Source organism: Callithrix jacchus, chromosome X, assembly GCF_049354715.1.
Source record: "Callithrix jacchus isolate 240 chromosome X, calJac240_pri, whole genome shotgun sequence".
NCBI classification, from domain to species: Eukaryota; Metazoa; Chordata; class Mammalia; order Primates; family Cebidae; genus Callithrix; species Callithrix jacchus.
Window position 1 is genome coordinate 46,011,947 of NC_133524.1, and position 15,701 is coordinate 46,027,647.

The window sequence follows — 15,701 nt, forward strand, 5'->3', positions numbered from 1 at the left end:
CACAGAATATTTGTTGTCACAGACAAATTAGCAGTTAATATAGGGCTTTGACTAAAATGCTAATTTTTAAATTTTCAATTACATAATCTATCTTTTAAGTGTCTCTTTTCTGAACTACTTTTAAACTTTAATATAAGTTATATAAATTTTTATCTAGGGACCTAGTTTGAATACATGTATACCAGTAAGCTTCTCGTTTGTTTTCAAAATTTCTATCTTAGCCATTTTGTAAATCTATTTAGAGGTACTGTTTTCAAACAGTGCTATATATCAGTGTTTCCCTAAGCTGTATTTTCCACTACTAACTCTGTCCCCAAAAGATGGGGAATTCTGGTTAAGGGAATATGGGAAATGATAGATTAAAGTTCAGCAAGTGAACAAGTTCTTTATTTAAAATTTTTTAAATTTATTTTTTGTAAAGTATTGTAGATACTGTATGTGTTAATGTAATTTGTGAATGGGGAGAAGAGTTACAGTGTACAGTATTTCCCAAGATTATTTGACCAGTATCTTTTGAAGAATTCGTTTTTCTAAAAGTTTATTTTGGAATACACTGCTTTATATTCATTGATTTAAAAAAAAAAATTGTCTTAGTCTTTGTTAACATAGTGTTTACATAAAGTCTTTCTCCTGCAGATATATTAATTTGGTCAGCATGTGTTGTTTTCAAAATATTATCTTTTGAAAGTAATCCTGGTTTATTAAAATGATTCAAATCTGGATCCAAACTTTTATTTAAACAAAAGTTGTGTGGCCAATGTAACATGCCTATGAATTATTTTATAACACAGCCTTTTCTCAATTGCACCGTTTTATCTAGTCATGGGTAGAAGGATAGGGGAGACAAAAAGGACCAATACCAAATCATAGCAAGTAATGTACAAATTCTTTACAGCATTGGATCTTAGGTACCATATTCTCCATAAATATAATTTATAGTGGGGTGGGGAATTGTCTCTCCATTTATCCTGTTATACTTCAGAATGGTACTTTACCCTGAATAGCAAGTTCAGTGGTTTTTTTTTTTTTTGAGATAAAAATGACCTAAAGCCACTGAAGGTTAGTAAGTTGGAGGTAGTCATAAACTAGATGCTAAGTCATTAGATCACTTAAAGGTAGTCAATATAGAAACCATTTATCTAACAGCTATATAGACTGAAAGTAACTCATTACATTATGGGTAGATTAGGATTTTATAATTAGAAAGGATTTTAAGGTCACGTAATCAGCTCCTGCTTGATACAGTAATCGCATCTATATTCATGATTTATGGTCATCCAGTGACTTCTTAAATATTCTTTTCATCTCACTGTAATTCTTGAAAGTTATTTACAAAATGGCCTGAAGTCTACCTGTCATTTGTTCCCAGTTTCCTAAATATATTTAGGATTTATGTAGAATAAATCCCAATCAACAAATGTTTGAAAACAAACTCCATGCCAGAGACTATTCTAGGCACTGATGATAGACATACCAGCATTTAAAATGAAATTTCTGTCCTCTGGAGACTTAAATTCTAGTAGAACAAGAAAAAACAGTATAATTATTTTATATGAATAATTTATTTATATGAATAAGATAAAATACAATAATATTTGGGAGGAGGAAAGGTCAGAGTGCTACTTTTGCTTAACTGGTCTGAGAGTGTGAGTTTTCTTCTTAGCCCTGAATAATGAGATGAAATCAACTTCACAAAGATCATATTAGCTGAAGATAGATTTAAACTTTTGTTGCTAAAAATTTCAGGTAGACTTCATATTGGCAATGGCTGCCAATGAGAAGACTTTATTGTTATTTAATATTTTAAATAATGGTCAAATTTTTACTTGTTGGATCACTTAGCAAGATGAAACATTAAATGGAAGGCAGAAAATTTATAAGCATAAATCAGAAGATAATTGCTGCAGTTCAGACAAAAGGAGAGACAAATATTATAGGGTAAAATAGACTACACTTGGTGATTGCTTGGTGGTGGAGTTGAGGGAGAAGTCTGTATTGCTGGACTTCAGCAGGGGCCAGACAGTGGAACGTTTGTGCTTGGTGATGAAATTGGAGATGAAGAAATGAGTTGGGTGTAGAAAATGATGATTACCAACTTGGCTAGCTTTAGACATGCAGAACTTGAATTCCTCCTACAAGATTTAAGTTGAAATTTCTGTTAAATAGCAGCTAGATGGATATATGGTTCTATTGCTTAGAAAAGGAGTCTGAGATAATACATTCATAGCCCTTAGCTGGCTGATAGGCAATCATTGCTAAGGTATTAGCTATTGAGTTTTCCCAACCATTAACTGTTTTTAAAGTAGAGCAGTGCCCACACAAAGAAATGAATAAAAGAAAACTTTAAGATCAAGGGTACTGACCTCCTTTAATTCATTGAACTATGACAGTTTTTCTATGTTAATATATCTATTCTCCTTTAAAAAATGTAAAATTTACATATATAACACATCACTGCTTTCCTCCCCAACTTGTTTATACTTTTTCCTCCAACTTTTACTTTGAAAGAGTAGTACAGTAAATACCTGTGTAACCTCATCTGGATTCATCAGTTAAGTTTTTGCCACATTTATTTAGCAGTCTCCATATACGCTCACATGCTTGCATGTGCTTTTTCATGTAAGCTGTATGAAAAAGTAATTTGCAGACATTGTGACATACGTTGAATACTTCGTCCTGCATCTTAAGAAAAGGTGGTTCTCCTATGTATCTACCTGTAATACCATTTACCATATCTAGGAAATAGGAAATTCCATAGTATCATTTAATACACAGTCCACATTTAGATTTTCCCAACTATCCAAAAATTTTGTTTTTTTTTTTTTTAAGCTTTTGCCTCTGCTCACTCTACCACCCTTATCCATATTGAATCAAGGTTCACATTTGATTGAATATGTAGTCATTGTATCTTCTTTCTTTTAAACTTATGAAAGTCTTTTTAAATGACGTTTTCTTTTTGAAGATAGCAGACCTTTGTGTTGTGCAGAGTTCTACATTTTGGATTTGTTTTCTCGTAATTTTATTTGGGGTAAATTTTTGACAAGAACTACTAATGATACTTCCTTTTGTTAAACTCCTGCCTCACACCAGTATAAACTGTGTCAGAGATATTTTCATTAGTGGGTCCTGAGTAAGTTAAGTTTTACTAAAAAGGCAATTTTAAAGCTTAAAATTAGGGGTGAGGAGATTATTATTAGTTTTTAATCTGTGTATGTCATAGTATATGTTTTTTATCTTGTGGTTTTAATTTTACAACTGGTAGGTTGATTTAAATGAGACCCTCTGCAAATTCATGTTTCCCATTTTAAGATATTTGTGATACAGTACTTTGGCCTATATTTTGTTTTCTCTTTGTACAGTCCTAAGACTCTTTGCTTCATTTTCAATAGGACTTATACATTCCTTGTTTTACCACTGAAATATTTGTTTTTAGCAGGACCCTTGAAAGGAATCAAGTGTTAGTGGAGGAGATGAGCTCTGCAAACTGTTGGTACTGATGAGATTTTCCTGTAGACAACAGGCTATCAGAATAAATAGACTTATAGGGGCAGTTGATACAGTCGACCCCAACAAATGTGCTACAAGTTGTTACAGTCATGTTAGACTGTTGTCAAATTAATGCAATGGTAATATGTTTTCAATACATTGGAAACTTTGGTTTCTTCACCAGCAACTTTGTGAGTTCCACTTAAATCATCATGATAAGTAGTTTAATAAATTTTAAAATACATTAAAAACAGAATGCCAAAGAGTGCATTTTCCTCTGAAAACTTTAATATTAGGAAGTCTTAGATTTACGAGGAGCATGTTAAATAGTATACTGAGGAGCAGAAAGTTAATTTTCAGGATACACATTCATTTGTCTTAATCCCCTGTAATCTGCCAGACAATACATTCTAAAAATACCAATAACATATAAGCCAATGGTTGAAAATAAATTCTTAAATTTCAACAGTGCCAAGCCCATTAAAAACCACTCCTCACAAACTTAATTTCTTGTCATATTATTTTGTCATTCTTTTGACCATCTTATAAAAGCACTGTTTCTACATTTTTTCTTTATCTTTTTTTTTTTGAGACAGATTCTCACTCTGTTACCTGGCTGGAGAGCAGTGACACCAGCTCACTGCAACCTCCGCCTCCTAAATTCAAGCCATTCTCCCGCCTCAGCCTCCCATATAGCTGGCACTACAGGTGCACGCCACCACACCCAGCTAAGTTTTGTATTTTTAGTTAAAGATGAGGTTTTACCATGTTGGCCAGGATGTTCTCTCTCTCTCTTGACCTTGTGATCTGCCTGCCTTGGCCTCCCAAAGTATTGTGATTACAGGCATGAGCCATCTCGCCTGGCCACCTTTTTTTTTTTTAAATGGAAAAAAAAAAAAAAAAATGGTCTTTTTTTTTAAATGGAAAAAAAAAAAAGGGTCTCCCTATGTTGCCCAGGCTGGTCTCAACTCCTGGGCTCAAGGGATCCTCCTGCCTCGGCCTCCCAAAGTGCTAGAATTATAGGCATGAGCCACCATGCCTGGCCAGTATTTCAGTTTTTAAATGTGCCATCTTATATGTACAGTATTAACGTTATATGTGCTTTCTCTGCCTTCTGTGTATATGTGATCGCTGTGTATTCATTATTTGCATTATTTGCCCATCCTTTTTTATTTTTCTTAGAATCTACACTATTTAATATCCCAGTAAAATATTACAGGAAGGTCAGCACTGTGTAGTTTTCTGTAATCCAATCTGTCTTCATATCTTAGCTTTTTCATTTATTGACTGGAGCACTGTGGACAAATTACTAAACCTATTCGTCTTTACTTCCTCTTCTGAAAAATGGAGATAATACTCTTTCTAATAGAGCTTTTATGACTATCATGCAAGTCTTAGCATAGGATAAGCATTCAGGAAATGGTAGTTGTAATTATTATTTTCGTTTATAGAAACCCCAGTTACCTTCTTTTTTTTTTAAGTAGGTTAATATTCTCGGACCTAGTATAGTGGTTCTCAAATGTGTACAGTTTTTCCTCCCCCTGCTTTCCTTTCCCAGGGGACATATGGCAATATCATGACTTGGGTGGGAGAGATGCTACTAGCTTTTTTGAGTAGAGATTAGGAATGCTGCTAAACATCCTGCAGTACGCAGGACAGCTCCTCACAACAAAGAGTTACCCAGCTCTAAATACCAATAGTGCTGAGATTGAAAAACCCTTACCTAATAGAATCTAGACTAAACACCTTTTGAATAACCTTGTTTCATTTTATTTTTGGTGTGTTAACTATTATACTTTGAGTTGGCATTCGTCATACAATTTTTTCAAATTAATTTAGTAATTATATTATTATTTTAATGCAGTTTAGGAATTTGACATGTCAAGTTCAAATAATTAACATTGATTGAGTAGTAACTGCCAGGCACAAATCTAAACATTTTGTATCACATATGTAATCCTTAAAACAGCATTATAAGTTAAATATCCCACTGTTCATATACCCACTGTTGTCCTAGGAGAACACAGTCCTGGAGTGACAAATGCAAGAGAGCTCACATGTTGGCTTGTTTTTCCTGCATAGCTCTTTCAGTAAGGGAAACTGGGTAGAGCAAGGCACCTCTTGGTGTTTGCTAATTTGTTATGTACATCTCGGTGGCTGAGATTGTTACCATAAAGCATTTAAAAATGCAATGCCAAGTTAACCCATATTTTATCTTTTTACAGCTGAGGAAACTGAGTCATGGACAGTAAAAAATGTGTAGCTGGAATTTGAACCAGACAGTTTAGGTATAGAATGTGCTCTTGCCCACTCTACAGCTCTTTCTATGGTCTCTTAAAGGCTCTAATCCTAAAAATGCAGTGATTTCTGAAGTTGATATTTTATCAGTGTCTATTGAAAAATATGCTGCAAATCTGAGATACTGGTTTTAATTTTGACACTTAAAAAGTAAGAGACTGAATTGGTTCTTACTTGCTGATCAGAAGAATCACCTGGAACTCTTATTAAAATACGTCTTCAGAGCTCTATGCGAAGAACTGTGGGAACCTTTTTCATGGTGCCTAGTGAATCTTATCAGACAAGTTAGGTCTTTTTTAGAACTAAGAATTTTTTTGTTCCCTTTTATTTCTAAGCTATAATGTATTTGTTCACATACATTATAGCTTATTACCTTACCTACATAAAATACACTTTATCACAAACACAGAATTTTAAAATGTAAATTAAAGCAAACTCATAAGTATTGACTCTCTTTTCTCTTTGATTCCCTTTTTTAAATGGATAGATACGGTGTTATAAAACTCTTTAGTCCACACTCATTTGACCTAATAATGGACCAAGATTTTTCCAACAGTATGCATAGGTAATGGTATAGCCATAAAGACCAGTCCATAATTAGCATTAATCCTAGTGCTTTAGTCCTGGTGGTCTTCTAATACTCTGTTGGGTTTGATATATAATGCTTTTTGATAACATTGACCAAACAAAATATAAAAATTCTACAAATGTATTATCATGATTAATATATATTTGCTTGCATGCTTTCTATTTTTCCATCTAGAAGATTAAAGTTCTTAAGATAAGTATTTTATTGACTGAGACCTTGATTTTCAGCCATGTGGTTGGTGTAAATAAAACTGTTAGATGCCTTATTGACATTCATATACCCACTGTTGTCCTAGGAGAACACAGTCCTGGAGTGACAAATGGCAAGAGAGCTCACATGTTGGCTTGTTTTTCCTGCATGGCTCTTTCAGTAAGGGAAACTGGGTAGAGCAAGGCACCTCTTGGTGTTGGCTAATTTGTTATGTACATCTCAGTGGCTGAGATGGTTACCGTAAAGCATTTAAAAGTACAATGCCAAGTTAACCCATATTTTATCTATCTCCACATTGACATGTGGTAACTTACTTTGGAAACTGAGTCACATTGTCATTAGAATGTCAGAGTAACCCCCAGTGTTGTCTTAACTTTGATGTAATGTAATAATAGTATGGCTTCATTCCTATTATTTCCTGCCCCAGAATCCTCACACTAAGATTAAAATCTTGTAAGAACAGTTGTTTGTTCCCTAAAGAAGCCCCCATACAACCTTCTTGTGGCATTCTTTTTGTACAGAATGTGCCTTCCACCACCTCTGTAAATTGATTCAGAAATTTCAACTTCTATATGAAAACTTCTGTGATTCTCTACCTCCCCTCACCTGAAGATGATCTCTCCCTCCTTTTAGTATCCATAGCATACTGTTTATTTTTTGCCTAATGTCCTTGATTTATGAATATATTGTACATTAATTGCCTATAAATAAGGCTCACGATAATTTGTCTACATATTATTTTATCCAATTTTCTTGTTCCAATATTGCAAGTGGATTTTCATTCGATTCCCTGTGTGAAGTTGTTTTCTAAAATTCTATTGCTCTTTAAGCTTCATCTTTGCAGATCACTTTTTGGTTGGATTAGATTCTAGTTATATAACCTCAAATATGCCAAGCCCTCAATCAGCCTTTTCCTCATGGTTTTCTTCCATTCTAGAACTTCCTTTATCCCCTGCCTTTTTGTGTAGTCTTTCATCCAAACAGCCAAAAACGGGGATTGGGTCCTGAAACCAGTAGTGATCCTTAAATGTCAAAGAATTTCCTGCTTTTATAGCTGCTAAAATCATTTTTGGCCCTGATTCTAAAGTGCACGTATGCAAATATTATTTTCCATCTTCTGTGTGTTTATACCTTTTGCAAATGATTTATTCTTCTGTTTTTAGCAAATTGAATTCTTAATTACCATAAGGTAAACTTATAGAAATTCAGCAAAACTAAAATTAAGAGGAAATGAGAACGCTGATTTTGTTTAGCTTTAATTTTTTAGCTTGTTAATGTACTTAAATGTTGTCTTTGTATAAAATCTGTCTGGAGCTAATAAAGCAGAACAGGTTACTGTAAGGTCCTAAATATTATATCTGTTTCTTTACTAGGATCCTTTCCCTAAATCACTTTACTTTCCATTTTTCCCTATCATTCAGTTGAATCACGTCTTTTCTTTAGGATATGCTCATTACTGTGGACTCCTTAAGAATCTCTATCTCTCTGAATTCTTCTTCTGTTCCAAGTGCTGCCTTTTGAAAATAAGGAGGAGCAAAAATTTTCCATGTTAAAAAAGTAAAGGCAAGGAGAAATCACAATGTTGTTATTCATCGTCAGATAAGATAAATCGAACTGTCAGTTTCCTAAGATTTTGGTATCACACAAAATATAAAATGTAAATTTTGGAGCAGAATTTATTTCAGAAGCAGACTGACTACTTATGGCTTAGTATTTACTCTTAGCAACCTTATCTCTGACCCCTAGTTATTTGTAGGGGTCAGAGGTATACTGCCTTTTTCTAAGATGAAACTACCAAGCTAACAATACATTGTAAACTACAGTCTAATTGCCAAAGTAGTCATTGAAGATGAAAATTTATCTGCTGAGTAACGAGTAGCCTGATAATTCCACAGAACCAAGGCTCTGTGTTTGGAAAAATTGTGCTTCCTGAGCCCAACCAAGAATCTCATCTTCACAAGAAAAGAAGGGGAGTGGGTGAGAATAATATGTGAGAAGAGATCAAAAAGAAGGGTACAATGTGAGATAGTAAGGGGAAGCTCGAGATTTTCTTTTAAAAACTCATAGCTCAGCCACTTTTAAATAGCTTTATGACAGACAAACTTAACTTCTCTGCACTCCTGCTTTCCCATTTGCAAGATAGAGATAACCTTTCTCCACAAGTTAGGAGGCTTACTTGGCATAATGTATGTGAAATAGCAAATACATAGCTCCTGTCTGGCTATTTTTTATTTACTTTTATTATATTATTTTTGTTTGGCCATGTGTCAGGATAGTTGAGTTTGAAGTCTTCCAATGACTACAGAGCTTTAGGCAATATTTTCCTATAAGAGACCTTATTTTGAAGCCCTACTTGGAAAACTTGTTCAGTAATATCTGTACCTTTAGAAGTGTTGTATGGGACATGAGGAGGGAAAAAGAGAGGAGCAGGTACTGTTCAAAAGCTAGAGGCAGAGTCTGAATTATATTCTTCTCTCTTTTCCATGTTCTAAATTTTTACTTGCTACCTTCCCTGGCACCCTTTACAGGCATGCATACATACCACCGATAGCTGCCCTAGTCTTGACACACAACCACAGTCTAAAGGAGGGATCCCCAAGCCCTGGGCTGCAGACCAGTATTAGTCCTTAGCCTGTTAGGAACCGGGCTGCACAGCAGGAGGTGAGCAGCAGGCAAGCTGGCATTACAACTTAAGCTCTACCTCCTTTCAGATCAGCGGTGGCATTAGATTCTCATAGGAGCAGGAACACTATTGTGAATTGCACATGCAAGGGATCTGGGTTCCTCGCTCCTTATAAGAAGCTAATGCCTGGTGATCTGACGTGGAATAGTGTCATCCCGAAACCATTTCCCCCCGCCCTTCCCCCTAGGTCTGTTGAAAAACTCGTCTTCCTCAAAACTGATCTCTGGTGCCAAAAAGGTTGGGGACCACTGGTCTAAAGCATTGTTTTTGTTTCTAAATAAGTTAAATATGTAAGAATTGTTGAAGTCAAGCTGACAGTGCATCTTTGAATATGATACTTAAGGAATTGGCCTACAACTATGAAATTGATATTGTTTTATGTTTTTTAAATAAGCTAACAAGTTTTACAAAGATTTAGTCATTCCCCGCCTCCCCACCCACTGCCGGATTAATATACGTGCGTTCTAATAAATAACCATATTTTAACATAGTAACTTATAAAATAGCAAAGAAATAATAAGGTATATTAAATGTTTTATTACTTATAATTTGAATTTTAGTTGTTTATTGATTAAGCTACTGTATGCTAGGCACTATCCTAGGTGGTGAGTAGATAAGTAGATAGCAGGAATAAAATAGATAAGATCTCTGCTTTCAAGACAACGTTCAGTTGCTAAACTTTATGATATTTTCATTGTTTCCGAATTTTAGAGCTGAAAAGTGCGTTACAGATCATCTAGTTCAACCTCTCCATTCGAATGGAGAACCTGAGCCACTAAGATTCACAGGAGAGTAAGAGAATTCAGCAAAGAATTCCAAGTAATGACAGAAAACTATAAGAGAATCAGTACAAATTGTGAGAATTTACTATGTTGTTAGCATCCTAAGTATGAGTTTAGAAAAGGTATAAGAAAAGTTCAATTATGTTAATATGAATGAATTCTACTGTTACCTTCAAGATAAAATGAAGACATACTTTTTTCTTTACTATTATAGTTAAATGAATATCGTATCCTCTAGTAACTAAATTCATAAATATATTTTCTGCTTATAGACTTGAGTTTCAAAAGCAGCTGTACAGATGATGCTGTTAATGAGTGTTTAGGTAGCGCTGATAAAAAAAATAATGTGCCTTCCTGCCTTATTAGAATCATAGCAGTTCAGACCTGGAATTCACACCCCTTATTTCAAGGATAAGGCAATTGACTCCCAGAGAGGTTAACTGACTTGCCCAAATAAGAGCCAAAATTAGCAACTCACATTTTAAGCAGGGAGTTAGTTTTTATATATTAAGACGATTATATGTTGATATCCAATATCAATTTTCTCAATTTTAAATGTTTTAATAGTTTTCAGGCCTGCTGAACATTGGCTTTTTTTCTAAATCTGAGAATAATTGATAAATTGATGAAAGAAAAATTATGAAATCATAGACATTAGAGTCAAGTCTCTTGGCATTATTTCCAGTTAGTATATCTTTTATGCTAAAAATATTCAATATTCAGTTGCTGGTCACAAATAATTTCTCCCCCACAATAGGTATTGTCTTCTAAGAACTCTGAAGCAATGCCAAACATTGAGGGAAGCTCTCATCGCTGCAGGAAAAGAGATTATATGGCATGGGCGGACAAAAGAAGAACCAGCTCATTACTGTAGCATTTGTGAAGTAAGTAATTGTTCTTATCCACAGTTGTTTTATAAAGCCTCTGCCCTCTCTACTTTTGGTTTCTCTTTAGTTATTTTTTTAAAACTTGTTTATACTTTTATGCAATGCAGTTTATAGTAATCAACATTGGATTCAACTTTGTTGTTAGCCATTGTATTAAAACTTAGTGTGATAATAACAATATTTCACTGTTAATTAATAACCTTAAAAGTATCTACTACAGAGTCATTTTTGTGGTAGATCTTCAACAGATGAGAATCAGCAAGTTTAGTCTGAGATTTTAAACTGGGAACAATCTAGATATACACAGATGTCAATAAACTGGATGTGTGGTTCAGTATAGGCAGATCTATGTTCAGTCCTCTCTGGTGCAATTCACAATACATTTGTGAATCTTCTGTTGCCAAGGCTTGCAAGAGGTGTAGGAACAAAGATGTGGTGGCTGCTATGAATATGAAGGAGCTTAAATTATACTTGGAGCGTACAGATTATAAACAACTAATTATAATGTACTTGAGACTGATGAATGTGAAATTGGACTTACCGTTATAAAAACACTGAGGGGAAAAGTGACCTAATTTTTTCTTGTTGTATTGGCATAAGAATTCACAAAAGTATTAGCATTTGAGTCCACCCTTGAAAAAAAAGAGTGTATCAGTAGGCTAAGAAAGTGATGGGAATCAGAGATAGGCTGTCATGGACTATAGGAACAAGAAGAAAATGGGAAAATGGAATGGTTTTAGAAAAGATTGAATGTGTTCCAATTTGGCTGGGACACAGACTGCCAATTCTACTCATAAGTCTAGGTGGCATGTAATTTGTAGCACATCTTGAATGGTTTTAAGGAATTTGATATTCTGAGGTCATTGAAGCCATTAAAAGGTTTTGAGCAGGCAACTAAGGGTAAGATAAGTGTTTCAGGGAGAAAAGTGGTTGGAAAGGACAGCGATATAAGCTGTGACAGTGGTCTTAAGAGTTGTTATCTAGACTAGAACCTGGAAATGGGAATATCAAAGAAGGGAAATAATCTCAAAAAATATTTAGAGGGTAAAATCAGCAAGACACCTCATTAAATAGCAGAAGCAGAAGTACAAGTTGAAGAACGCTCACCAACTTTCTAGCTCAGGTCACTAGGTTCATATTGCTGCCTGTTGACAATAATGGATAACATAGTGAACTCTCTGGGATTGTAGTTAATTGTTCAAAGAAGACATGGGGTCATAAGAGTTTTCTGTCACTGAAGAAACTCAAGGATAAGTCAAAGACAGGATATTGATGGTCCATTTCAAACCTTGAAATTCTGTAATTCTAATGTCAACCTTTATTTGAAATGATTGAATCCATCGACTTTTTAAATGTTGTATGACCTAACCAAAATAAGTCATTAGGAGATAGATAGATTCCAGTTAGGTGTGTTGTTCCTTATGCTACCTACACCTTAGCGATTCATCAATCTTTCTGTAGAAGACAGAGGTATTATTTCTAAAATCATGTTGTACTCATGAATACATAAAAATGATCACTTACATTTGATTGTATACTAGTGTTTTGGATTTAAAAATAGGTTGACCTTTATCAAACTTTTGAACTGGGCTTTGCTGGTGGTTGTCATGAGTATGTCATTCCCCCTTTGATTACTCCCCTAAATATGCATTCCACCCATGTCTTTGGATTTGGTGCAAAATAAACCTGGTCTATTAAAGATTCTCAAACACAGCCATGTTTTTCTTACCACCTACTCTTAACCAGAGATCACTGTTCACAATTTCATTCAAGTAGAATTTCATGATTATACTAAAGCAGTACAGTAAATACCACCATCTCTGTTGAATACATATTTCTCTTGTATAAAACAGGTAGAGGTTTTTAATCTGCTTTTTGTCACAAATGAGAGTAATTCACGAAAGACCTACATAGTACATTGCCAAGATTGTGCACGAAAAACAAGCGGAAACCTGGAAAACTTTGTGGTGCTAGAACAGTACAAAATGGAGGACCTGATGCAAGTTTATGACCAATTTACATTAGTAAGTCAAATCAACATGTGAGTACATAGTTAACTGGGTTATGAAGCAGCAGTGTTTGTTCTGCCACCTGATAAGTAGGAGGTAATGAAATATTTTAAGTTTTCCTTTGGCTCATTACATATTGCATGAGGGTATATTCATATCTTTTCCCCCCTCCATTTCCAAGTATTTATTCCTATAAAATTGGCATATATCATTTTTACTTTTCTTTCTGGGTGAGACCAGCCTAAATGATTTTACAACAATTACATTTAAAAATCTTTGTGTGCTTTAGATAAAACACTATCATCCTTTATGTCATTTTATCTCGGTTGATAAAATGTTTGTGTATGTAGGTTATTAGAGCCCACAAAATGAATCAGTAAGTGTGCTTTTAAATACACTTCTGCTTTTAGAGCTAATTGTATTTGTTTAAAATTTTGTCCTTGCCAGAAGTATTAACCTCATGGGAATATTTGATGGAGCTTAACTTCCTGGTATGTTATATAACCTTATGAAATTCAAGTATACTTATAAATTGCACACAGTTTTTAATTTCAGACAGCAGATGCTTGGGGAAAGCATTTTACTCTAGCAGATCAATAGCTTTATGAATAGAAACACAGAGATACTTTATGAATTGTTGATTTTCTCCAGTACTTGTCTCCCACACATATGTGATCAGAAACTAACTTTTTGAAATTTTGTTTCTGATATTTTCTCTTAAATGGTCTTCAGGATTGCTGAAGAAGAAAATTATCTGGAATATGTTGAACAAAATATATTATCTAGCTGAGATAGATTCTGAAGGCAATCACTAGTGAAATTGTAATCTGTTAAATTATTTTTCAAGAAGCCCCCCCCCTTTTTAAGCAATCTTAAAAAATGGTAAACTTAATAACATTGCAAGAGTTTTAGGTGAAGAAGTATAGGAAACTGCAAGTACTCTGAGTAGGACAATGGTCTTAGACTCTTAGGAAAATTGGCCGAATGGGAGATAGTAAGGTAGGTTGTGCTTTTATGTTGTATAGCAGGCTGTTGAACTTTCTTGGGAGTTATTTCCCCTAACTTCATAAGCAAACTATATTTTTGTAGCCATGAGCTATTAACAATTTGTATACCAAAATAACCCATCTTACTTTTATTTTCAGGCTCCTCCATTACCATCCGCCTCATCTTGATATTGTTCCATGGACATTAAATGAGACCTTTTCTGCTATTCAGGAAACAACCCAGTTCTGCACCACTGGTTTTTGTAGCTATCTCGTAAGGCTGCTGGCTGAAAACTGTTGTCTATGCAACCTTCCAAGTGCGGAGTGTCAACCAACTGGACAGGAGAGAGTACTGCTCCTACTCCAGGATCTCACAAGGCTGATCAGCTGTACTTCAGAAAAAAATAATAATTTCCATGTTTTGTATATATCTGACAAAACTGGCAACATCATACAGACTACTGACTTGAAGACAACCTCTTTTATATTTCTCTATTTCTGGGCTGATGAATTTGTTTTCATCTGTCTTCTCCCCCTTCAGAATTTTCCTTGGAAAAAAAATACTAGCCTAGCTGGTCATTTCTTTGTAAGGTAGTTAGCAATTTTAAGTCTTTCTTTGGTCAACTTTTTTTTAATGTGAAAAGTTAGCTAAGACACTTTTTTACTGCTTTTATGTTTTTCTGTCTTGTTTTGAGACCATGATGGTTACACTTTTGGTTCCTAAATAAAACATTTAAAAAATTAACAGCCAAGTCACAAAGGTAATGGATTGCACATAGACTAAGGAATAAACTTCAGATTTGTGATTTTTGTTTCTAATCTTGATGTAAATTTACACTATTTATAAATACATATTTATTGCTTGAAAATATTTGTGAATGGAATGCTGTTATTTTTTCCAGATTTACCTGCCATTGAAATTTTAAGGAGTTCTGTAATTTCAAACACTACTCCTATTACATTTTCTATGTGTAAATAAAACTGCTTAGCATTGTACAGAAACTTTTATTAAAATTGTTTAATGTTTAAAGAGTTTTCTATTGTTTGAGTTTTAAAAGGACTTTATGTACAGTGCCCAGTTTTTGTTCATTTTTGAAATCTGATTATATATATTTTATATATACTTATGTATGTATATATAATATATATAGAAATCTGGATATATATGTATAAATATTTAGAACTTAAATTTTTCTCGTTTTAAGTTTCACATCTATGGTAGATTTTTGAGGTGTCTACTGTAAAGTATTGCTTACAAAAAAAGTATGATTATTTTTAAAGAAATATATATGGTATGTATCTTCAAGACCTAAAATGTCAGACTGGTTTATTGTTAAGTTGCAATTACTGCAATGACAGACCAATAAACAATTGCTGCCAAAATGTAGTATAATAGTAGAAAACAAACAGTGATTGAACTTAAGATTTTAAAGGGAATGTTATATGGGCTTGACAAATCCTGTACATAACTTAGTGACATTTTATATGGAAAAGGGGATTCAGGATGAAGGGCTCTATTTTAGAATGCAAATAAATTAAGAGACTTATTTTTTAACGTTAGGCAATTTTGAAATCTCATGCTTTTTTGCTTGCATGACATCATTTGCGGGAGGGGTGCTGCAAATTCCCTATCACTAGTAAAATATAGCATCTATATTAAGCATTCACAAGGCACTGCTAGTTAGTGATAGTATTTCATTTTATAATAACAGCACCTTGCATTTGTACCTCCATTTTTGGAAGCATTTGACACATACTCTCATTTTATCAT

General features: G+C 34.0%; 1 protein-coding gene across 16 annotated transcripts in view; it reads left to right on the forward strand.

Moving 5' to 3' along the window:
* The window catches only part of KDM6A (lysine demethylase 6A), a 200,124-nt gene extending 185,164 nt beyond the window's left edge, over positions 1-14,960 (forward strand). For 9 of the 16 annotated variants that reach the window (XM_035288981.3, XM_035288982.3, XM_035288984.3 and 6 more), the window contains 3 exons: positions 10,806-10,932; positions 12,789-12,959; positions 14,090-14,960. In XM_035288981.3, the coding sequence (XP_035144872.1) occupies positions 10,806-10,932; positions 12,789-12,959; positions 14,090-14,119 (328 nt within the window). In that variant the 3' untranslated portion in view covers positions 14,120-14,960. Of the gene's footprint in view, positions 1-9,977; positions 10,123-10,805; positions 10,933-12,788; positions 12,960-13,391; positions 13,436-14,089 lie in introns of all 16 variants that reach the window. The other 7 variants (XM_078363572.1, XM_078363573.1, XM_078363574.1 and 4 more) reach the window with 3 other exon arrangements.
* The last annotated feature ends 741 nt before the right edge of the window (positions 14,961-15,701 follow it).